The 23,337-nt window shown below is 23.3% G+C and overlaps 13 protein-coding genes across 13 annotated transcripts; 9 read left to right on the forward strand and 4 right to left on the reverse strand.

Annotated features, from left to right (window-relative positions):
• Positions 1-100: 100 nt before the first annotated feature.
• Positions 101-2,892, forward strand: DICPUDRAFT_84176 (uncharacterized protein; the record flags this gene model as incomplete). Its single annotated transcript, XM_003293582.1, has 1 exon — positions 101-2,892. A coding segment is annotated over one exon (2,790 nt), but the record flags the coding sequence as incomplete, so codon positions are not given.
• A 678-nt stretch (positions 2,893-3,570) lies between these two features.
• On the forward strand, positions 3,571-4,602 carry DICPUDRAFT_90323 (uncharacterized protein; the record flags this gene model as incomplete). The annotated part of the gene is made up of 1 exon (XM_003293583.1): positions 3,571-4,602. One exon carries the CDS (start codon positions 3,571-3,573, stop codon positions 4,600-4,602), a length of 1,032 nt encoding a protein of 343 aa, XP_003293631.1.
• A 19-nt stretch (positions 4,603-4,621) lies between these two features.
• On the reverse strand, positions 4,622-8,127 carry DICPUDRAFT_51071 (uncharacterized protein). The gene is made up of 4 exons (XM_003293591.1): positions 7,727-8,127; positions 7,453-7,671; positions 6,682-7,103; positions 4,622-6,576 (listed from the first exon to the last, which is right to left on the reverse strand). Exons 2-4 carry the CDS (start codon positions 7,602-7,604, stop codon positions 4,715-4,717), a joined length of 2,436 nt encoding a protein of 811 aa, XP_003293639.1. The 5' UTR covers positions 7,605-7,671; positions 7,727-8,127; the 3' UTR covers positions 4,622-4,714.
• Positions 8,128-8,693: 566 nt separating this feature from the next.
• Positions 8,694-10,343, forward strand: DICPUDRAFT_42309 (uncharacterized protein; the record flags this gene model as incomplete). Its single annotated transcript, XM_003293584.1, has 2 exons — positions 8,694-8,725; positions 8,804-10,343. 2 exons carry the CDS (start codon positions 8,694-8,696, stop codon positions 10,341-10,343), a joined length of 1,572 nt encoding a protein of 523 aa, XP_003293632.1.
• Positions 10,344-10,474: 131 nt separating this feature from the next.
• DICPUDRAFT_158528 (uncharacterized protein) lies at positions 10,475-11,086 on the reverse strand (the record flags this gene model as incomplete). The annotated part of the gene is made up of 2 exons (XM_003293592.1): positions 10,475-10,664; positions 10,746-11,086. 2 exons carry the CDS (start codon positions 11,084-11,086, stop codon positions 10,475-10,477), a joined length of 531 nt encoding a protein of 176 aa, XP_003293640.1.
• A 289-nt stretch (positions 11,087-11,375) lies between these two features.
• Positions 11,376-12,770, forward strand: DICPUDRAFT_42307 (uncharacterized protein; the record flags this gene model as incomplete). The annotated part of the gene is made up of 2 exons (XM_003293585.1): positions 11,376-12,350; positions 12,423-12,770. The coding sequence occupies 2 exons, from the start codon at positions 11,376-11,378 to the stop codon at positions 12,768-12,770; spliced, it is 1,323 nt and encodes a 440-aa protein (XP_003293633.1).
• A 1,254-nt stretch (positions 12,771-14,024) lies between these two features.
• DICPUDRAFT_42305 (uncharacterized protein) lies at positions 14,025-15,515 on the forward strand (the record flags this gene model as incomplete). Its single annotated transcript, XM_003293586.1, has 5 exons — positions 14,025-14,165; positions 14,334-14,375; positions 14,447-14,641; positions 14,709-14,946; positions 15,022-15,515. The coding sequence occupies 5 exons, from the start codon at positions 14,025-14,027 to the stop codon at positions 15,513-15,515; spliced, it is 1,110 nt and encodes a 369-aa protein (XP_003293634.1).
• A 106-nt stretch (positions 15,516-15,621) lies between these two features.
• Positions 15,622-16,931, reverse strand: DICPUDRAFT_158531 (uncharacterized protein; the record flags this gene model as incomplete). The annotated part of the gene is made up of 3 exons (XM_003293593.1): positions 15,622-16,033; positions 16,104-16,480; positions 16,551-16,931. 3 exons carry the CDS (start codon positions 16,929-16,931, stop codon positions 15,622-15,624), a joined length of 1,170 nt encoding a protein of 389 aa, XP_003293641.1.
• A 238-nt stretch (positions 16,932-17,169) lies between these two features.
• On the forward strand, positions 17,170-17,820 carry DICPUDRAFT_158532 (uncharacterized protein; the record flags this gene model as incomplete). Its single annotated transcript, XM_003293587.1, has 2 exons — positions 17,170-17,388; positions 17,590-17,820. 2 exons carry the CDS (start codon positions 17,170-17,172, stop codon positions 17,818-17,820), a joined length of 450 nt encoding a protein of 149 aa, XP_003293635.1.
• Positions 17,821-18,255: 435 nt separating this feature from the next.
• DICPUDRAFT_99722 (uncharacterized protein) lies at positions 18,256-19,992 on the forward strand (the record flags this gene model as incomplete). Its single annotated transcript, XM_003293588.1, has 3 exons — positions 18,256-18,301; positions 18,361-19,627; positions 19,704-19,992. The coding sequence occupies 3 exons, from the start codon at positions 18,256-18,258 to the stop codon at positions 19,954-19,956; spliced, it is 1,566 nt and encodes a 521-aa protein (XP_003293636.1). The 3' UTR covers positions 19,957-19,992.
• Positions 19,993-20,175: 183 nt separating this feature from the next.
• DICPUDRAFT_84186 (uncharacterized protein) lies at positions 20,176-20,610 on the forward strand (the record flags this gene model as incomplete). Its single annotated transcript, XM_003293589.1, has 2 exons — positions 20,176-20,355; positions 20,470-20,610. 2 exons carry the CDS (start codon positions 20,176-20,178, stop codon positions 20,608-20,610), a joined length of 321 nt encoding a protein of 106 aa, XP_003293637.1.
• A 163-nt stretch (positions 20,611-20,773) lies between these two features.
• Positions 20,774-21,542, reverse strand: DICPUDRAFT_158535 (uncharacterized protein; the record flags this gene model as incomplete). The annotated part of the gene is made up of 3 exons (XM_003293594.1): positions 20,774-21,042; positions 21,145-21,264; positions 21,344-21,542. The coding sequence occupies 3 exons, from the start codon at positions 21,540-21,542 to the stop codon at positions 20,774-20,776; spliced, it is 588 nt and encodes a 195-aa protein (XP_003293642.1).
• Positions 21,543-22,030: 488 nt separating this feature from the next.
• DICPUDRAFT_84188 (uncharacterized protein) lies at positions 22,031-22,901 on the forward strand (the record flags this gene model as incomplete). The annotated part of the gene is made up of 4 exons (XM_003293590.1): positions 22,031-22,469; positions 22,541-22,567; positions 22,640-22,763; positions 22,835-22,901. 4 exons carry the CDS (start codon positions 22,031-22,033, stop codon positions 22,899-22,901), a joined length of 657 nt encoding a protein of 218 aa, XP_003293638.1.
• Between the last annotated feature and the right edge of the window lie 436 nt (positions 22,902-23,337).

Raw genomic sequence — 23,337 nt, forward strand, 5'->3', positions numbered from 1 at the left:
GATTTATTTAATAATTTAAATGAACATATATTTTGGAAGGTGTTTCACAATAAATTTCTTTTTAAAAAAATAATTTTTTCAATTGAGGATATAATAATAGATTATAAAGATTTATCACAATATTATTTAGGAAATAAAATTAAATTTAAACATATTTCAAATTTAAAATTTTTTAATAAAAATGATAATAAAGAATGGTCAATTTTAAAAGATAAATTAATATCAAATCAGTTTTTAAAGATAGATAAAGATTCGATTGTGGAGTTTATATACCATTGTAAAAATAGAGAAATTATTCAACTGTTTTTAGAAAAAAAGAAGGATTTTATTCCTATCGAATTAGACCTTGTTTCATTGTCTCTAGAAAATAGTAACATGGTGGCATTCCAAGTTTTTTTGGATCAAGGTTATCCTGCTTCAAGTAAATCTGTTGAAAGAGCTATTCATTTCGGAAACATCGATGCTTTAAATATACTTTTCAAACAAACAAGTGTTGGTAATCAAAAGTATTGGTTAAAACTTTTCAGAAATAAATATATTCAATTAGAAATGATAGAATTTTTCATCTCCAAAAATGAAACCTTACTCCATGACTATGGCCAGGCCTTAGATGATAAGGAAAAGTTAGATTTTACAAGTTTCTTCTCAATTAAATCTCTTAAAGTTAAATCTATACTGTTAGATTTCAATCTTGTAGAAAAAAATGAAGTTTCAAGTTTTTTCATCTATTTTATAAAAAATAGTAATTTTGGGTTAATTAAAACAGAGCAAGATTTATTGTTTTATATTAGAGCATTTTTCAAGTTAGCATGCAATTTAAGAGAAATTCCACTTCAAGCCCAATTAAAAATTGATGAAATTCAAGCAAATAAAAAAGATCAAGATTCAGTATACCAATTAACTTTAATTCTTTTAGAAGAAATTCAAAAAAAACTACATCCAAGTCAGTATTCAAATGAAATGAAATCATTTTTTTACCATTTTCTTTTAAAAAACAAAAGTATAAAAGGAATTTGCTATATACCATCGCTTTATTTCTATAGCTTCACTTCTTTTTCAGTCGAGGGTTTAGAGTATCTTTTAGAACAATATTCAAGATCAGAATGTATTTTCAACGAATATAATAGCAATGCTTTGGACCAAATAGTATTAAGGAATGATCAAGATAGAGTTTTGAAATTTATGAATTTGTATTACCACCAAGAAACATTCAGGGTTCCAAACGAAAAAATAATCGTCAAAAATATTTTATTAAATTGTGATATATATGTATTGGAGTCTTTGTTAGAAATAGATAAATTCAAGAACCAATTATTTAATCTAAAGTTTGAAACATATGAAGAATTTTCATTTAATAAATATAAACTATTTATTAACCAGGTCGAAAATGAACTTTTATCAGAGCAGTCAAATAGTGGATTAAAAATTAAAATATCATTCAGTAATGAAAAAGAAAAAACGGAATACATAGACTTTATAGTGGGAAAATGGAAAGAAGTTATTTTAACCGACAATAACCAATCAATACATTCAACATTTCAAACATTTATATATCCTTTATTATATTCAATCGATACCAAAGATACAATGAAATATTTTTTAGATAATTTTGTTCAACTTATAACACCACAACTCGATCAATTATTTTTACAGCTTGTACCGTTTTTATTTGAATACTCAGTATTAAATGTTGATATCGAAACATTAAAGTTCGTGGAGCAAAAAATAGGTGTTCAGCTAAATGGATACAGAGGTTTATTTTATAAAACAAACTTTAAAAAATCAAAAGAAGAGGCAATTTCAATTTTAAATCATATAAATAATAATCCAGCTTATTACCAAAATCATTTTTATAACATTTATTTAATGCTTTCAAATCAGTTCGATAAATCTATAATTTTACAAGTTGAAATGGACTTTAATAGATTTCAAAGAGGTATCAGTCAGATAATATATTTTTCGTTAATATATTCAGAATTCGAGTTTATTAAACAAATACTAGATAAAACAAACTATGTTATAAATGGTAACACATTTAATCAAGATAACAACTTGGATAACGAGCAACAATTCCAAACCATATTTATTGTCTATAGGAAAAATATTTATACAATTGAACCAAATACCAATTTAAACTTCAATACAATATACAACTTTATGGAATTTTTATTATCTAAAGTAAAAAATCAAGAGTCTCGAAGTTTGTTTTTAGAAGCTGTTTTAAATTACCTTTATAAGATAATCATAAGAATCAAAGATATAACATTAAAGCAAGTTGAAATGGTCCACTTACTATTCAGAGAAAATCAAATTCAAACCAATTTGGAAATTTATCATGTACTATACTATATCTATTTAAAATCACCCAAACTATTCAAATATTTTTACTCTAATTTAAATATAGTAAATAATATAACGACAAATGGGGCTGAAAACAATTATAATTTAGAAACTTTTACATTTGAAAAAATAATGGCCTGTAGCTTTGAAGAATTATTTTTCAATATAAAAGAAGTATTAATGGTCTTCATTTATCAAAATAATCAAAACAATCAAGGTGTTTTAAGTTACAATTTCCTTTTTAACGAAACTTTAAGCAACATAAAATATTTACTAGAGGTAAATGAATATAACATTATTTTAAAAAATATGGAGAAATTTACTTTAGAGCCAACAAACCAAACAGATTTAAATGCAATAGAAATTAGAAACACAATTGTTTTAAATTTCTTAAAAGAATTATTTTCGTTTATCGAAATTGATTTATTTTTTCAAATCAACAATTGTATCAATGCTTCAAAAGAATTAATTAAAATAGCCGCCAATCATAACCACAGATCAGATATTTTAAATTATTATAATAATAACCCAAATTGTACCAGAAACGAATAATAAAAAAAATTATATAAAAAATAAAAAAAGTTCACTATAAGTGCAATAGTTGTTGATAAAATAAACTATAAATATAAAAATTGGTTTAAATATAAAAATAATAGGTAAATTACATTTATTTTATTTATTATTTATTATTTGCCAATTACATATTGGTACCAAGTCATTTGATCCCTCCTAACAGTAAATCCACCTCTTTCTCTGCCTCTTCTTCCTCTGAATCAAAACACTTAAAAACAGTATACAAGAAAAAGAAGAAAATATTTTAAAAATTGGCTAATTTTTAAAATATTATCTTCTTTTTCTTGTATACTGTTTTAAGTGTTTTGATTTCATTATTATTTTTGAGAATTACTTCTTTTGTTTGGTTTATTTTGAAATAATTGACAATATTGTTTACTTTAGCAGGTCAAATTGATCAAGTTGTTACCATAGTTCAAGCTGAACTGAACCCAATTGAATTAATATTTGCTAGAGTAAAAAGAACCCTTAGAGAAGAAAGCTTTACTGAAAATTTTATTGCTTAGCCATAAATACTTTGTGCGTTGAAAATGATTAATAAATATAAAAATAAAATTAAAAAAATTAAAAAAAAAAATTGAAAAAAAAATTGAAAAAAAAAATTAAAAAATGATTTTTTTTTATTTTTTATTTTTCATATGCATTATAATAAATAAAATGTTTAATCAATTAATAAAAAGAACTTTTTGCACAAATAACAAACTCAACAATGTTGTTATAAATGATCTATATAAATTTATATTAAATAATAATAAACTTGTTGAAATTAAAGAATCTGATAAAAAAGGTAGAGGTTTATTTTATACACAAAACACTCAACTACCTGTAATAAATAAAGAAACAAATAAACCAAATATTTTATTTAAAGAGGAACCATTTATAAGCTACCCATCAATTATAAAATTAGATCATGATAAAATTTGTAATCATTGTTTAAAATCTTTAGAAAATAATAATAGTAATAATAATAATAATAATCATACAGAGTGTGAAGGATGTAATGTTAAATATTGCTCGAATGAATGCAAAGAAAAAGCATCACTACAATATCATAGCGTTCTGTGTAAATCAAATGGTTCAGGTTTTCATTATTTAGAAAAACATTCTCAAATAGAAAAAAGAAGATTTCCATTATTGGCAGGTAAAATTTTAGCAAGAGTTTTAATGGGATATCATTTAGAAAAGTCTGCAAATAAAACCTGGTTTCCATTGCAAATGTTAACATTTGCAAATAAACCTGCACCTTTGGAATGGAAGGATGACTATTTAATATTTTCAAGATCTTTATTAAAAGGAATGAAAGAATCGAGCTTAAAGAAATTTAACTATGATTGGTTTGTTAAGGTTATGCAAATTCTTTATTTAAATACTATTGGTATTGATATCGATCCAAATCAAACAACAACCAAAATGTCGACACCTGAATCAAGTATAGGTTTATATTTTTTGACATCTTTCATTAATCATAGTTGCGACCCAAATGCCTATGTTCAATTTCCAAATGACCACACCGCAGAGATTAGACTTTTGAAGCCAATAAACCCGGGTGAAGAGATTACAATATCATATGCAGATACATCAAAAGATATTATTGACAGAAGATCACAACTATTTGAAAACTATGGTTTTAATTGTGAATGTCCAAAATGTTTAAATGAATTAAAATTAAAAAAAGAAAAAGCAACATAATCTAATAAAAATAAATTTTGTAAATTCTGTATAAATACATCTTTATTTGTTTTATTTAATTTAACTAGTGTAATGTTTTTTATTTAAATTTTAATTTGGTTTAAATATATAATTAATTATTTAAATATTTTTTTAACCAAAGAGAAATATTTATCCATTGATCTAATCTGGCATCAATTGAGTCTAATGAATGACCAGTACCTGGATACCAAAGGCATTTAGTTTCGACTTTAGCTTCTTTAAGCATACGATAGTATAAAAGACCTTGGCTTGGTGGGACGCGTAAATCCTTTTCCCCGAGGCATAAGAGTGATGGGATTTTAACTTTTGAGATGTGATAAGATGGTGAACATTTTCTCATCTTTTCAAGCTCTTCTAATGATGGCAAAGTATGGTACTGAGCAGTTGGGTCTGAAAGATTGATACCAGCTTCAAAGAAACACCAATCTGGAATATCAGAAAGAGTTGACATTGATGGAATATCAATAACAGGATTTCTCATAATAGCAGTTTTAACCAATGGGTGTCTACTAAGATGAGCTGATAAGAAACCACCATGACTACCACCAATAACACCAATTTTGTTTTTATCAATTGATGTATCAATCTTTTCGATAGTGTAAACTATTGATTGAACACAATCTTCATAGTCCATATCACCAATGTGGCCTGGTAAAACATCGTTGAAATCTTTACCATAGGCAGTGGAACCTCTGTAGTTTGGAAGGATGATGTTATAACCAAGAGATACAAGATAAGTGATAGTGGTAAGATATTCTGCATCCATATTTCCATGTGGACCACCATGAATGAATGCTAATAAACCACGGGATTCTTTTTCTTTGTTTTTTATGTAGAGAAGTTCAAATTCTTTTACGGCCTCGTATGGTGCTGGTGATGGAGTACTTACAGGGACTTTATGAATGGTAGTATCGAATGATGCTAAAATCTTTTTAGATGATTCTGATGGTTTTGGGGAGTAAATTTTAACAATGTCAATGTTATCTTGAGTGGCACCCTTAGTTTTATCCTTTAATGAGGCTATTGAAACTGAGGTTGGTTCATTATTTGCACTTTCAGTAATTAATAATCTCTTGTTCTTGTAGTCAATATCAAAGAGGTTATAAAGTTTTGGATTTTCTTTTTTGTTACTGTCCAATTCTAATACATTTAATTCCTTGGTATCAATATTGAATGAAATAATCTTTTGTGTTGATCTAAATGGTGAGGCAAAAAGAAGAGTATTTTCGTTTATAAATGCATTTTGTTGGAAACCATGACCAAAAATACCTGGGAAATCATCACTGTAATTCTTGTAATCCAAAAGAGTTTGAACTGGACCTGCTAATTGATCTGGTTTATTAATTGAGTCACAATTCCATGTGAATTTAAAAATCTTTGAACAAGTATTATGGGGATAAACTCTTTCGTCAAAACCAAGGAATACCAAGTGTTTACCATCTGGTGTGAAACGAGGTGAACGATAACATCCATTATTTCCATTTGGAATTAAATCAACAATAGTTAATGGCTTTGTTAATTTTGCTTTTGGATCTTTCTTTTGTTGTTCCTTCAATTCCTCTTTGTTGGCCATGAATTCTGAGAAATTTAAAAAGAATAAAGAACTCATTCTGTTAAAGCATGCTCTGATACCAAGCTTTCTATCACCAAACTCCCAGCCAACATAAACTAAACCTTTTCCACATGGAGTCCAAATTACTTGACCAGCAGATACCTTATCAATTGGGAATGGTTCAACTGGAAAAACTTGTTCTTTGGCAATATCTAAAATAAAAATAGATGGATTTGCTACTGGTTGATAAGTTTCACCCCAATCATCTCTATAAACAAATTGTTTACCAATTTCTTTATCCTTTGGCTCTTTGTCGAAATATCCGGTAATATTTAATTTAGAATCTGCAATAAAGGCAACATAGTTTTCACATGGTGACCATGAAAATTGACCAAACCATTCTGAATATTAATGTATTATTATTTTTAATTAAAAATAAAAAAAATAAAAAATTATTAGTATTAGTATATCGAATTGTAATAATATATTAATTTAAAATCACATACCATCATTTAAAATTTTTTTGTGAACGTCACGTGAAGTAATTGATGTAACTAAATGAGTATTATCACTCAAGTCAAATGAATAATCAAAAGTATCACCTGATGAATTATCTTTGATTGTAAGTAATTTCTTTTTTGATGGGGAAATAGATACCATTGGAGTAACTAACTCTTGTTGAATGGCAGATGAAACAACTTTATTACTATCATTTAAAACTGTTTTTTGTGACATATAACTCTTTGATTTTTTATTAACAATATCAATTTGTGATAAAATAATTGATGCTGTAGTTAATTCCTTGCCATTTTCATCTGGTGTGGTGAAGAATACATTTGAAACTGTTGGGATTGAAAGAAGATCTTTATAAACCTTGATAGTTTCGTCTCTATATTTAATTTCTTCTTCTGATAAATTATTATTATTACTGTTTTCCATTTTATGGGTTGTGTTTTAAAAAAAAAATTAAAAAAAAAAAAAATTTTAATTTATAAAAAATACAAAAAAAAAAAATTAATTTAATTAAAAAAAAAAAAAAAAAAAAAAAAAAATTAATATATGCAGATCCTTTCCTTGTGTGTATATTTTCATTATCATAAATCATAAATCATTGTTATTACTGATTATATTTATTTATTATATTATTATTATTATATGATTATATGGCTATTATTTATTATTAATTTATTAATGATTGTGAACTTGATAAAAATGATCTATATTGTTGCTAATTACCAATGATAATGAAATTTAATCAAAATTATAAAGAAACAAACATTGAAGCTGATAAAGTAATATTTGATGTTTGGTTTGAATAGGCTCTAATTTGAATAGTAACTCTAGTTGAATTAATGAATAATGATGATTTTAATCTATTTTTGGAAATTGGTGTAATATTTCTAATATTTCTTGTGATGATAGAGTACATTTTGAAAATATAGATTTTACTATTATTACTATTATTTATATTATATCTAGATATGATATACCAAAAACTGAAAATAACAATTAAAATTTGGAAAATAAATTAAATAATAATAAACTGCATACTTTTAATTTTTTCAAAAAAAGTAAAATTGGTAATGAATGTTTAAATTTTGGACTAAAAAAAAAAATAAAAAAAATAAAAATGAACCACACAACACAAAACTAAGATTAAAACTTTGTATTTATAGCACAAAGTGATTTAGTTATTGTAAAAATTGTTTAATTTTTAATTTGGATTTAAATTTAAATCTTCTTCTTATACCAAATAAATAAATTAGTAAATTTATTAAAAATATTAAAAAAAAATTTTAAAAAAATATTTTTTTTTTTTTATTTTATTTTTCATTTTTTAAAAATTTATAACGCAACTTATAATAATTAATTTTTTCTTTTTTTATTTTTTAAAATATAATTTATAATAAAATAGTTTATTATTTTTGTTTTCTTTTTTTAATAGTAATAATATAGGAAGGAAATAATAATAGAATAAATTTTTATGAAAAGGTGTCAATAATTTTATTTTTTGTATTATAATATTACATACCAGTAAAATTAATTATATAATATTACAACTCACAACGCCATATTAAACATAACAATTACCCCTACCCCACCCAGTATAATTAATTCTTTTTTTTTAAAATTTTTTTTTTTATTTTATTTTTTTAAATTTTTAATTAATTCAAACATTTTTTAAAAACCTTTTTTTGTTATCTTTTTTTTATTTCCTTTTTTTAATATCAATAATTCGAATCAAAGAAGTTTTTTTTTTTTAAAACTTTAAACAATAATAATATAGTTAATAGTAAATAATAAATAACATAGTAAATAGATATTTATTATATATATATTATTATAATTAAAAAAAAAAATCTAAATATCTTTAAAATATTCTTTTAAAGATACAATAATTATGGATCATCATCAACAACAGCAACAGGAAACAGCTATACCAATTCCAAATAATAATGGTGCTAATAGAGCAAACAATGCAAATAATGGTACAAGTTTAACACCACCAAATAATGGAATGTCACATTTTTTACTTGAAGAAGATTTTACGTAAACTATCATATTCTCCTTTTTAAATAAACCCAATCCAAAAAAATATTTACTTATAAAACTTTATAAATTATTTAGAAAAAAACAAAGATTTACCTCAGTTCATAAAAGAATATTTTATTTATTAATATCATTGGCAATTATAGCAACAGTAGTATTATTAATTGCATTTTTATTACCAAGAGGATGGGAACCACCAATTAAAAAAACAAATATTATTATGATGGTTGGTGATGGTATGGGACCAGCATCATTGACAATGGCAAGAATTTCATTTAGCAAAGATTTCACAGAAGAAAAATCATTATTTTTAGATCCATATTTAGTTGGTACTGTTAGAACATATTCACATTCAAACGATGTTACAGATAGTGCTGCTGCTGCTACTGCCTATGCAAGTGGTATTAAAACTACAAATGATGTTGTTGGTGTTGATCATTTAAATAAGCCTGCTGGTACACTTTTTGAGGCTGCAAAATTAAAGCAAATGAAAACTGGTGTCGTTGTTACAACTCGTATTTCTGATGCAACACCAGCTTGCTATTTCTCTCATTCTGTTAACCGTAATTATGAATATTTCATCATCAACCAATTGTTGGAGAAGGACTTGGACGTTGTTTTAGGTGGTGGAAAAATGTATTTTGGTGACAACTTTGATAAGATTCAATCATACAACTACACTTTTGTCAATACAACAGAACAAATGAACAATGTCGCAAGTGGCAAAATTATGGGTCTATTTGCAGATTACAACATCCCATGGGAAATCGATCGTTTAAATGATCCAATCTTAAAGAAAAACGTTCCATCATTATCAGAAATGACTAAAAAAGCACTTGATCTTATCAACCAAAACAACGAGCACGGTTTTATTTTAATGGTTGAGGGTTCCAAAATTGATGTTGCTGCTCATATAAATGATGCTCCAACCCAAATATACGAAACCAGAGAGTTTGATAATACATTCGAACTCGTTAGAGAATGGGCAGAGAAGGATGGCAATACCATTGTTATCGTTACAGCAGATCATGAAACTGGTGGTCTTACATTAGCATATCAAGAAGAAATTGATGGTCATCCAATGTACAGTTGGTCTCCAGAAACATTACTTCAAGTTACCAAATCAGCCGATGAAATGGCAAGAATAATCACCACCAATGCAACCAAAGATGTTAATGTTACCCAAGTTATCCATCAATATACAGGTATCACCATCAAACCAGAAGAAGAAGAAAAGATATTAAGTTTCCTTCAATATAGAGATACAGATAGTAATAGATTTAGAGCTATTAATCAACAAATTGGTCGTATTGTTTCAAACTATGCTCATGTTGGTTTCACTACCGGTGGTCACTCTGGTGTTGATGTCAACCTTTATACCTATGGCGATAAAATTTCACCAGAGAAATTTGAAGAACGTGAAAAGAAGGATGAATTATATACCACCGATAATTATAAAGATACAATGTTAATGGGTAATGTCAACAATATTGAAATCGCATCATTCATCTCTCAAGCTTTAGGTCTAGATTTACCAAATATTACCAAATCTTTAATTAATTTTGATCCAAATGGAAAAGCATACGAAGATGAAATGATTCATAAATATTCCAAATAAAAAAAATAAATAATAGATAATAAATACTATAAAATAATTGTACAAACACTTTATACCAATATATTTACATAAATAAAAGAAATTTAAATTCTTTTTTTTTTTTTTTATTTATTTATTTATTTTTTCTTTTTTTAGTTATTTTTTTCTAACCAATTTTGGATCCAATCAGCAATGGTTGATTGATTTGATTCATTATCTTCTAAAGTATTTGATGGTAAAACAACAATAATTTCTTCTTTATATGAGTTACGAGCCTCTTCTAAAATAATTTCCATAATTTCGCAATCAATATTATTTTCAATTTTAATTGGAATATAACCTCTGTTATAAAAAAATTATGAATATATTAATATATATATATAATTATATTCACCTATTTATTTATTATTAAAATTAACCTACCTTTTTTCGTATCTTTCGTGTAAAATTTTAACATCGGATCTTAAAACTACAACTAAATCAAACCATCTTTCTGGGAACCATTCACTACTATGATGATCAACAATACAACCACCTTTAACCATTGTATCTTCTAAATAATCTAAAACTTTATCTTCATCTAAATAATAGCATTGAAATTCTGAATCCCAACCATCGTGTAATTCTTTTTCTTTAACTAATGTACTAATATCAAAATGTTGAAATTCGTGATTTTGGGCAACAACACTTGCTAATGATGATTTACCAGTGCCTGGTGTACCAGTAATTAAAACATTTGGTTTATTTCTTTTGATGTGATTCATTTTATAATATATCTATTAATATACAAAGAATAATAATATTGTTAAAATTAAAATAAAAAATAAAAATAAAAAATAATTAAAATAAAAATAAAAAAAAAAAAAAAACGAAAAATTTCTTTTTTTTTTTTTTTTTTTTTTTTTTTTGATTTTTATTTTATTAATTTTTAATTAAAAATAAACATTTTCATATTTATCTATTATTATCTATTGTTTTTTTATTTTTTTTCTTTGAATGCTAAATAGAAGATATTTTTCTTTTAAAGCAACATTCAATAATTTTTTAAAAATAATGGAAGTAAATACTGACAATACTAATAATAATGATATCAATAATAACCAATCATTGTCACCATTAACTACAAGCTCACCAGACCAAGAAAAACCAATTAATAAAAATCAAAGAAAAAATGGTAAACCACCAAGTCATAAAACTCTAGTTAAAAAAGAAAGATTTCAAGAAAATTTAGAAAGAATTAAAAGTTTTGAGGAAATTAGAAAAAGTAAAGATAAAGAAAGCAACAAGATGTTATATGCTGCAATTAATGATGGTGTAAGAGAAAGAAAGCTAAACTATTTAGTACATGACAACAAATGCACAACATGTTGGTTATTAAATGTAAATTGTATTTGCCCACAAATTAAAAACAAGATTGAGTTAAAGCACGAATATATATTTTGTTTTCATCCCAACGAATGGACCAAAGCAAGTAATACTGGAAAAGTTGTATTAATTTCAGATAAAAGTAATTTTGAAAAATTAGAAGAGAATCAACAACAACAAAATAACTCATTTGAAAATACAATTTATAATAATGAAAAGTTAAATAATTGCGAAAATGATAATATCGGTACCAATTCTAAAATCTTTATTATTGGCGAAAGAAATGATGAAGAATTATTTTTCAAAAGAATTGCAAAATGCTCAAGAGATTCAACTTTTGTTTTATTTCCCTCGCAAAATAGTGTAAATATTAAAGATGTATTAAAATCAAAGTCAATTAATTTGGATAATAAAAATGTAAATAGTGATCAAGTTTGTGGAAATAACAACAATTATGAAATAGAGGAAAATGAAGAACAAACACAAGAACAGGATGAAAGTTTAAACAACGATATTACAACCATTACAGAAACTATTAGAAATATTAATTTTAGTAAAAAAGATGATGTCGAAAAATTAGAAAAACTTACAATTATTATTGCAGATGGCACATGGAGACAGGCTAAATCTATTAATAAAAGAATACCGGAAGATATTACCAGAGTAAGTTAATAAAAATAAACAATAATTATAATATATTTTTTTACATATATTAATATATGTTTTTTTTTTTAGATCCATTTAGAATTTGGTGACTTGAAATTTAAATCAATGTTTAATTCATTAAGAAGTCAACCTCAAGTTGATAGAATTTCAACACTTGAGGCTACTATTATTTCAATGAAATCATTAGGTGAATCAGACGAAGTTTGCGACAAGTTAGTATCATCACTACAACTTATGATTGATACATTGGTTAGACAAAGTTCAAAAACAGAATTAGTTGCAAAAAAAAAATGGGTTGGTGATTCAAATGTAATAGTTAAAAATAAATATAATGAAAATATAGATAGTAATAATAATAATGATAATAATAACAATAATAATAATACCGATAAACCAATAAATGATGAAACTAAATAAAAGTATACATTCAATAAAATATACCAATAAAATTATTAATACTATGTAACCATACTAATAATATTAATAATAAAAGAAAAACAAAAAAAGAAATGTGATTTTTAAAATCCTGGTATTCCCAATATTTATTTATTTTTCTATTTTTATTAATTATTACATGTTTTAGAAATCTATGAGATGTAATTTACCACACAAAAAAAAAAAGTTATGGTGGTATCCCCAACCACTCACCCACCAATAATCATATTTAACCCTTTTAAAATTTTTAGTTGTGGTGCCACCACATCATATCATTTGTTTATTAAACTAAATAACCTCCAATGCAAATTTCATAATATTTAACAAAATTAAATATAATCATTTTTCTTTTTTAATTTATTTTTTTCAATTTTATATATTAAGTTTTCATATTATAATTACAATTATTAAAAAAATATAAAATTTAAAAATAAAAATAAAAAAAAACAATTTTAATTTAAATAAAAACATTAGACCTTTTATATAATTTTTTAAAAGAAAAAGAAAAAGAAAATTTCAGATTCAAAAAAAAAGAGTAAATATATACTTTATTTTATATAAATTTATTTTTTAATATATTTTTGATTTTAAATATTTTATAAACTTTTATTTTATTATTTTTCTAAAAACCCTCTTAAATACACCCACACCCATTTTTTTTTTAAATTTAAATATATAATCTATAATTTTAAATATTATTACTATTTAAATTAATTATTCTTTATTTACTCTAATGTCATTGTATAATTCAACAATGTAAGTATATTTTATTTTTATTATATTATCTGTAAATAATTTTAAATTTTTAAATTTAAATTAATTTTGTTTTTTTTAAAATTAATTTTATAAAAGAATAAAAATTAAATTATTAAATTAAACATGTTTAATAATATTTAATAATTATTTTTTTTATGATTATTAAATTTTTTTCATAAAAATACTATAATAATATTAATAATATCACAACTATTTAAATTTTTTTTTTTTTTTTTTTTTTTTTTTTTTTTGTTTAATTTTTTATAATTTAACAAATTAAAATTACAACTGTTTCTTTCATATTTATTTAATTTTTTATAAATTATTTATTCTTATTATAATAAAACTTTCACATTACAATAATAATATTTCTTTATTTCTAATAACATTCTTTTAATAAAATAATTGAAAAAAACCTATAGGATAGAATCTAAAATATTTAACAATTATAATTTTAATAGTCCCATATTAAAATCAATAATGATTACTTCTGATAACAACAACAACTACAATAATAATAATAATAATAATAATAATAATAATAATAATAATAAAAATAATAATAATAATAATTTTTTAGATGACAGTAATAGAAATGAATATTATTTATCTTCATCTTCTGTTATAGTACCACTCAATTTATCGGTACCAAAACCATATGTACCATCATCATATAACAATGTAAATAATGAAAATAACTATACCAATCATATATATAATAATCAAAATAGCGGCTATTACAACAGCTTATATAGTATCAATGGTATTGATAATAGTATTACGAATGAGGTTATAAAAGATGATGAACTTTTCTTTGATGCTTTCCCCAGAGTAAGTAATAATTCATAATATTATGTATTTTTAAAAAAGATTTTAAAATTTTAAAATATAAAATTATAAAGAAAAAGAAAAATCAATTTTTTGATATTCCCACTATAGGAAAAGTATTTTTAATTTGTGTTTTTTTAGAATTGGTATTTGGGTTTTCAATGTTTGTAGTTAGACTTACTTCATGGAATGGGTTTGATGAAAATGTTAAAATTTCAATGATTGGTTTATTAACATCATTATTTTTATTTTACTATTCATTCGATTCTGTAAGTATAAATAAACGTAAATTTTAAAATTTAAAAAAATGATACTAATTTGATGAATTTTTAAAAGATTTGGAATGAAAATAAATTTCAATTATTTTCATTTATTTTAGTAATGTCCACAATTTCATTGGGAGGAGTATATCAATTCTTTCATATTTGGAATAGAAACAGAGATATTGTAAATTATATTAGATTTATATCATTCATAGTTTTCATACCTTTAAATATTGTTTTGGGGATATTATCATATCAAAGATTTGGGTGGAAGCTATATAGAAAAATTGGCACTAGTATCGAATTAAGAAGTAAGTTAAAACTCAAAGCACCATCTACAATGTTAATAAATTATATTTACTAATTATTATATTTTTTAAATATAGAATTATATAAAAACTATCAAATATTTTTATCTCTAATTAAAATGGATATATTTTTATGTGGAATAGTATTCATCAATGCTATATTCTATTTTATGGAGTTTATTTTAGAATTTATAATAATAATAATACTGTTTTTTATTAATATAGTCTGGTCATATGTTGGATATAAATCGATTAAAGAAGAAAACAAAAAGTTAATTAAAACCTTTCTTTTAACTTCATGGATACAGCTAGCCTACGACATTTGGAAAATAGCTTCGACTTCATATGCCTTAATCATTAATATAGAAGGTATTCTCGATGCATTCCCACTGCTATTATTTTGCTCCATTTCAATTTTAATCAGAACTTTGGTAATTATTTATAGTGCTAAATCTTTGGATAATTTCGACAAGGGTTTAAAAATAGTATTCAAAAAGGAAAAAAAACAAAAACAACAACAACAACAACCAATTATTTATAATAGCAATGAAAAAGAATCATTAATAGTCTAACTAAATTAAATAATAAATAAAAAAATACAACTAATTCGTATTAGTGTATTTTGTTTATTGTATATTTATTTATTGTTGCATATTTCTTTATTATTCTTTTCTTTTTTTATGCTTCGACTTTTGATTCTTCTACTTTTGGTTCTTCTACTTTTGATTCTGGTTCTTCAACTTTTTTATTGGCACTATTTCCGAATCTGACCAATTCTCTAAGATTTAATTTAAATAAATTTCTATATTGTGGAATAACTGAAGCTACAGCAGATGATTTAACAACCTCGATGAGGATAAGAGTGTCTGGGAACTTAAGGTTAACTTTAATTGATGGATCTACCATTGCGGCAATATCTTTGATAGCTTGATGTTTATCAAAATGAATATTATTTCTGCTTCTAATTTCGATTGCAAAAGATTTTGGTTTATCTTTGTTAATTGTATTTTCAATAATTCCTTTCATCATATCATTTAAATCGACTGAACAACAAGTTTGTAAAATTGGTTGAACTTTACTTGTAAATGTACTAAAATATTTATAAAAAAATAAAATTAATATTAGGTATAAGAATAATAACTATTTATTTGAGTACTTACACCTTTTTAATTGCTCTTTCATTAATTTTAATGGATTGGTCAGCATTTTCTAACATTTTTTTAGTTGATTCTGGGAAATTGTTAATGATCTCGTCTAAATGATCATATGGTAACTTCTTTTTAATTAATTGGAGTTTAATGGTATCAATAAACATACAATTCATAAAATCGATTGGACTAACTGATTCAACAGTCATGCTAATGAAATAGATACCACTACAACCTGAATTAATTAATTCAAATCTCTTTCTCTTTTTAATTTCTGTGCCGCTATTCTCTGTTGTACCTTCTAAATTTTGTTCTTTTGTATCATAGTATGAATTAACTTTAGTTGAGTTTTGGTCTGTATTTTCTTTTGGGAAATATTTATCTGCAAACTAAAAAAAAAATAAAAAAATTTAGTAAAAACATTGAAGAAAATAAAACAATAATTGAAAATATAATTACATTATTAAGAATTGGTAAAATTTCACCAATACTGTGGGCCTCTCTTGTGCTGTCGCAACAAATTAAAAGACCTTTAACTTTTTCGTCAGTTGCAAATAATCTACTGTGTTTTTTCCATGATTTAAATTTGCCTCTGAAAATAACTTTCTTTTCATCATAATCGTTAACATCTTGATTTTCATTATCTTTATTTTGTGGTTTTCTTTCTTTATTTTGATTATTTTGATTGGATTTTATTTTTTTATTTTGTTTTCTTTCTTTTTTATTTACAAATTGTCTTTTTTTATTATCATTGTTTTCTGGATTTTCATTGTTGGTTATATTGTTATTGTTTTCTGTTGAATCATCAACTTTGGTTGTGGTATCAATAACTTCTGACATTTCTATTTATATAAAGATTTTAATTTATGATTTTTAAAGAATTATTTATCATTCGTTTGGAAAAAAAAAAATTTTAAAAAAATTTAAAAAATAAAAAAAAAAATAAAAAAATATTAAAAAAATTAAAAATTATTATTATTTTTTTTTTTTCTTGTAATTATTATTGTTACTATTTTATTATAATTCATTTATTTTGCACATACAAAACAATTAACTGTATATATTTAAATATTCAAAAATGGTAAAGGCAAATGACAAAAAACTAACAGATGACCAAATTACCGAAATCTCGGAAGCATTTGAACTATTTAAGAATAACGAAGGCAAAATCGATATAGATCAAATCAAATATGCATTTAGAGCACTAGGTATCGAAGAACCCACAAAAAATATTGTAAAGAATAATCAAAAGTCAATTACATATAACACATTTTTAGAATTAGTTTCACCTTTAATTGTAATGTTAAATAATCTTTAATTTTTAAAAAAAAAAACTTTATTTATAAATTTACTAATTTATTATCATTACCATATTAAATTCTAACTATTACATTTATAAATATTGCTATTATTATTGTAATTGCTATTGGAAACATATTTATAAACTATTAACTATTAATACATTAATTATTTTATTTTATTTTATTTATTTATTTAGCCAAAAAGAGATAGACTATCAACTCTAGAACAAGCATTTAAATTATTTGATAAAGATGATTCCGGTAAAATAACATTTGAAGATTTAAAATCTGTTGCAATTAATTTGGGTGAAGAATGTACCGATAAAGAACTTAGAGAAATGATACAATATGCCGACCAAAATGATGATGGTGCTGTGGATAAAGATGATTTTTTTTCCCTAATGACTGTTGGAAAGAAAATTTTATAACTAATATAATTAGTATTTATAATCATTGACAAACAACAACCAAAGAAAGTTTCCTATCTTCCAAATTATTATAATTGTGTTATAATATTATCATTTATTATTATAATATAAATTATTTTTGTACATATTTCAAAAAAAAAAAAACAATAAAAAAACCAAATAAATTATTTTATTTAAATAAAATGTATCTAATTTTCATTTTAAAATTGGTGGTTTGAGTGAAAATGGAAAATGAAGTATTTTAAAATACTTATATAAAAAAAAAAAAAAAGCTGTTAAATTTTTATTTTTTTTTTATTTTTTTGAATTTTTTTTAAAAATTTTTTCATTTTTTATTTTTTTTTTTTTTACTATTTCATTTTTTTAAATTTTTTTAAATTTATTTTTAAATATTTTTAAAATTAAATCTAATTTTATTTTGCAAATTACCAAAAAATGAACCCTATGACATATCATCCTTATATGAATAGTAATACTGCATGTATGTATAATGTTTATAAAATAAATAAAAACTTTTATTAACCCAATAATTATCATTAGATATAAAAAGAACAGAAGTACCATTTTTTTCAGATAGATTAAACAAAAGAATAGAAAATCAATCATATTTTTCAAGATTAATAGATTATTTGTTATCAAAAGATGAAAAAAATTTAGAATTTGCATTAAACTCATTATTAACAAAGTCATATCAAGAGAAACTATTGTTTTCATTTAGCATTGAAAAAGATTTTAGCGAATCAGTTTATCCAACACCAACCATTTTAGACTCACTATTAAATACAATCATATACTTTAAAAAGATAAATAATAACGAAAATGAAAATAACAATGAAGAAAAATATAAACTAATATTTAATAAAGATATGTCAAAAATATCAAAGGTTATATCAATTATTAGAAACTCAACCCTTTTAAAACCAAATGATCAATATTTAGCAAATAATCCTACTGTTGTTTTATTATTGTTAGAGATTGGCACTGCATATTTATCATTAAGAAAGAGTATTTCAGTAAAACAAAATTCGTTTGACTCTGAATTTAATCCATTCAAAACAACCAAAAGCAATTGTGTACCATCAACTATCAATACCTTAAACCCAAGCACCTCAAGATATATTATTGAAATTTTCTCAAAAATAGTACAACACCTTTCATTACAACCATCCGCTTTAGCGTATTCACTTCAATCATCATTACAAAACTCCTCCACCACAACACCTATAGTCTCCAGTCCATCAACATTCCCAGAAAATAGCAACACTGGTTCAACAACTTTATTAGAACTAAATAATGAAGGTATTTTTATAAAAAATCAACTTAAAGAATTATCATTTGGCGAATTATCATTCAGTTTATTAAAGAGTCTCCCAGCATCATTTTTAACCAAAAAACTATTTTCCCTCTTAGAGATGTCAATATATTGTTTCGATGACGATGATGAACTTTTAGCATGTATAGAAACTATCGAATATCTTTGTAAAGCAAAAAGAAATCGTTTACCTCTCGACGAAAATCTTTTAAAACCAATTTATGATCAATTTATAATTCCAGTTCAACCAACACCCTTCACCACAACCCCCACAAATAATGAAAACTTAGACTCTATAGCATCACCCAATGAACCAACAACCCCACAAATCCCACAACAAATCGAATTAATCATTAAAGATCCAAAAGAAATATTTAATAAAAAACCAAATCTTATCAGTAGACTTGTTGAACTATTAGGTCATACCAATCAATCAATTCAATTAATTTGCCTTCAAATTTTATTATCATTAGCAAAGGCTTCTCAAAAACTAAAGTAAGCAATATATAGTTTTACAAATGCATCAAAATTAATATGGTATATTAACGTTTTTTTTTTTAAATAAAATTAGAATCACAATTTGTCACTATCCAGGCTTAGTTAGACATCTAATTAATTTATTAACACATAAACCAGCAGGAGAAAATGCTGAAGTTTCAAAAAGAGCAGCAACATTATTATCACGTCTTTCAAAAGAATCCTACAATATATCAATACTTTTACCATATGAAACCATACTTGCTCAAGTTGCACTCACTGACAATCCACATAGTGATGTAATTACTGATATTCTTGTTAGATTAGAAATTAATAGCGAAAAATAAAATAAATAAAATAAAAAAAATAAAACCTTTTGCAATAATTATCAAATTATACAAACATCACAATTATTTTAAAAAATAAAAAAATAAAAATCTTTTTTTTTTTTTTTTTTCATTAAATTTTTTTACTAATTTTTTTTTTTTAATTTTTACCACCAATTTTTGAGAGTTAATCATTTATAAAACTAATTTATTTATTCATTTTCTAATAATAAAAAAAAAATGTCAAAAATTTTCAATTTAAAACAACTTGCCAATATTTTTAAAGTTAAAGAATCACAATTATCTGCCAATGTAGCATCTCAAAGAATGCAAATTTTTTTAAAGGAACAAAGAGGAGCAAGAAGTATTAAAGACGATAATATAAGTAAAATAAAAAGTGAAGTTTTAGAAGTTGTTGCTGTATGTACTATAATATAAAATAACATATCTTTACAAAGACAAATATATTTTGGTTCAATATATTAATACACTATATAATGAATCCCCCATCAAAACCTTTTGATATTATTACAGAAATATTGGCAAGTAAGCATAAATGATGTTTCATTTTCAATCAAAAAGAGTACCGAAGAAGATAAATTAGATTTAGATATTTTTGAAATGCAAATTACAATGCCAAAGAACGATCAAGCATCACCCTCAAATAAATTTTAAAAATCTTTAGATTTGTAATATAAAAGAAAAATTAATTAAAATAAAAAGAAACTATTTATAAAAAAACTAGATTAAATATTTTAAAGAGAAATATTTTTACAAAGGGGGTTATTATTATTTAATTTTTTTATTTTTCATTTTATTTTGGTTTAAGAAATAAATATTAGTTTGTTTCTGGATTAGTATTTGGTTGGGCTGGTTGTTGAACTGGTTGTGTTGGTTGTTGGACTGGTTGTTGGACTGGTTGTTGAACTGGTTGTGTTGGTTGTGGTTGTGTTGGTTTAACTGGAAGTAAAGCACTTTTATCAATATTTTTAACTTTTTGTTCTAATCTTTTTGTGTATTCGTCTAATAATTGTACAGTTTTTTCTAATTCGGTCACATTTTTATCTAATTCATTAATTTTTTCAAAATATGGCTGAAATTCTTCATCTGATTTAAATTTATGAAAATTTGTTTTATTAGTTTTATTAATTTCATTATTCTACCATTATTATTATAATTTGAATTTAGTATGATTAATATAATATTTACATTTTAATTTTAAATCACCCATATAAACTGAAAGACCTTTAGTTATATTTGTCATATCTTGATATTTGGATGTTGTTATATTATTCATTTGAATTAATAAATTGTAATCGGCAACAGTAGCTATATTTTAAGAAAACAAAAAAATAAAAGGTTATTAATTTATGGATTAAATAAAAAGAAATATATCTGTGAAACATACTTGATAGCTCCCCTTTTATATAATCTGAAACTTTAGTAAACATTTCTTTAGTTGACTTTTGAAGGTCCTCTTGTACTGGAAGAACTGGTGTTGCTATATCATTTGCAGCTTTTTGTGAAAATGTATCTGATACATTATTATTATTGGTATTATTGGTATTGGCTGGTATGTTATTATTATTATTATTTGTATCGCTCATTTTAAACAATATATTTATATAAGGTTTTATAACAATGAAAAATTATTTTAGATAGTTATTAAAAACACAATTTAACATATTTTTTAAAAAAAAAAAAATTTTAAAAAAATTTTAAAAAAATAATTTTATTTTTTTTTATTTTTTTTTATTTTTGTGTTTTTTAAAAGATAAATCAAAAGAATTTTATATTTGGTTATTTCTTTCTTTTATTTATAAATAAACTAAGTGAGAGCTAATCATACAAAATAGCAATAAATTGGGGAAAATTTTTTTTTTTTTTTTTTTTTTTTTTAATTATTTACTTCCCCCACAATGAATTTCATAAATATTCTTTTTATTTTTTCAAATTAAATTTAATTTTTAATTTATTTTTTTATTTTTTCAAATTATTACTATTCATTTTTTATTTCATATAATATTTAAATTATTTAAAAATTTATTGTTTATTATTTATTTTTTGTTCTTGTAAAATTTAAAAAAATAATAAAATGTCCACAATGGCAACCAATAATAATAATAGTGAAAATTTAGGTTTTAATAAAAAAGATGAAATGATTTATGCAACTCTTTATCCAAATGACAATAATGAAGATTCTGCACTAACCATTTTTACAGATACAAGCAAAACCAACGAAAAAACACATTATAAAAGATGCTTTGTTTCAAAGGATACCATTTTATTGGTTTGGACTGATAATAATTTTAATCCAAGAGATGATGATGACCTTTCAAAAGGAAAATATCTTGTATTTAATCCAAACTCCTGCAATATCCTCCCAGAAAATCAATTCAAATTTAAAGTAAAGGAAATAGAAAAAAATACTTTTTTTGCAAATATTAAACTTCAATCCTCAAAGAAACAATACTCCCTATCAATTACTCCATTAGAATGCGATATACAAACCTATCAATCTGGTAATGACTATGGTAAATACTAATATTTTTTTTAAATCATTTATTTTGTTATTTATTTACTTACAATATTTTTTAATTTTTAGCTCCCCTTATTATTCACACTCTTCATGGTAAAAGTTTGTATACAAAATATTTTCCATATCTTTTTTAAATTTAATACTAATACAAAATATTATTTTTAGAGGATGAGTTTGTTGACTGCCAAATTTCATTAAAAGATAGTACTGGTTCAGTTATAACCCATGGAAAAATTTTTTTCAAATACAACCATAATGATGGAATTGTTGACTATAATGAAGCAATTGGGTAATTGTTTTTTTTTTTTTTTTTAAAAAATAAACCTATTATTTTATACTAATCCCATTCTTTTTATATAGATTCCCTGAAAAACTACAAATCAATTGTTTCGATAAAAACTGCTTTATTTTTGTTGTAAACGAATAAACTTTTAAAAAAGCTAATAAATAAATTAATTTTTATAGCCATTAATTAATAGATCTATTTTTTTTTTTATGTTTATTTCTTTTTATGTTAACAAAAACCTGGTCATTTTCATTGGTTGTATGGGAAAAAAAAAAAATAACCGTTGTTTAAAATAACAAACGATATCATTGAACCAAAAGGTCAAAAAATCGAGTTTGGTATGCGAAAAAAATTATGATATCTATACATTGGTGATTAGATTTGAATTTTGGTTTTAAAAAAAAAAAAAAACTGACCCATAATAATTCGTATATGTGTTTTGGTTTAGCAAAATATAACACCATAAAACCACAAACCTAAAAAAAAAACATGAAATAATAATGGATAAAAACATAAATTTTAAAAAAAAAATTAAAAATAAAAAACAAAAACGCTTTCTTTTCTCGAACCATTTTTT

Source organism: Dictyostelium purpureum, assembly GCF_000190715.1.
Source record: "Dictyostelium purpureum unplaced genomic scaffold DICPUscaffold_449, whole genome shotgun sequence".
NCBI classification, from domain to species: Eukaryota; Evosea; class Eumycetozoa; order Dictyosteliales; family Dictyosteliaceae; genus Dictyostelium; species Dictyostelium purpureum.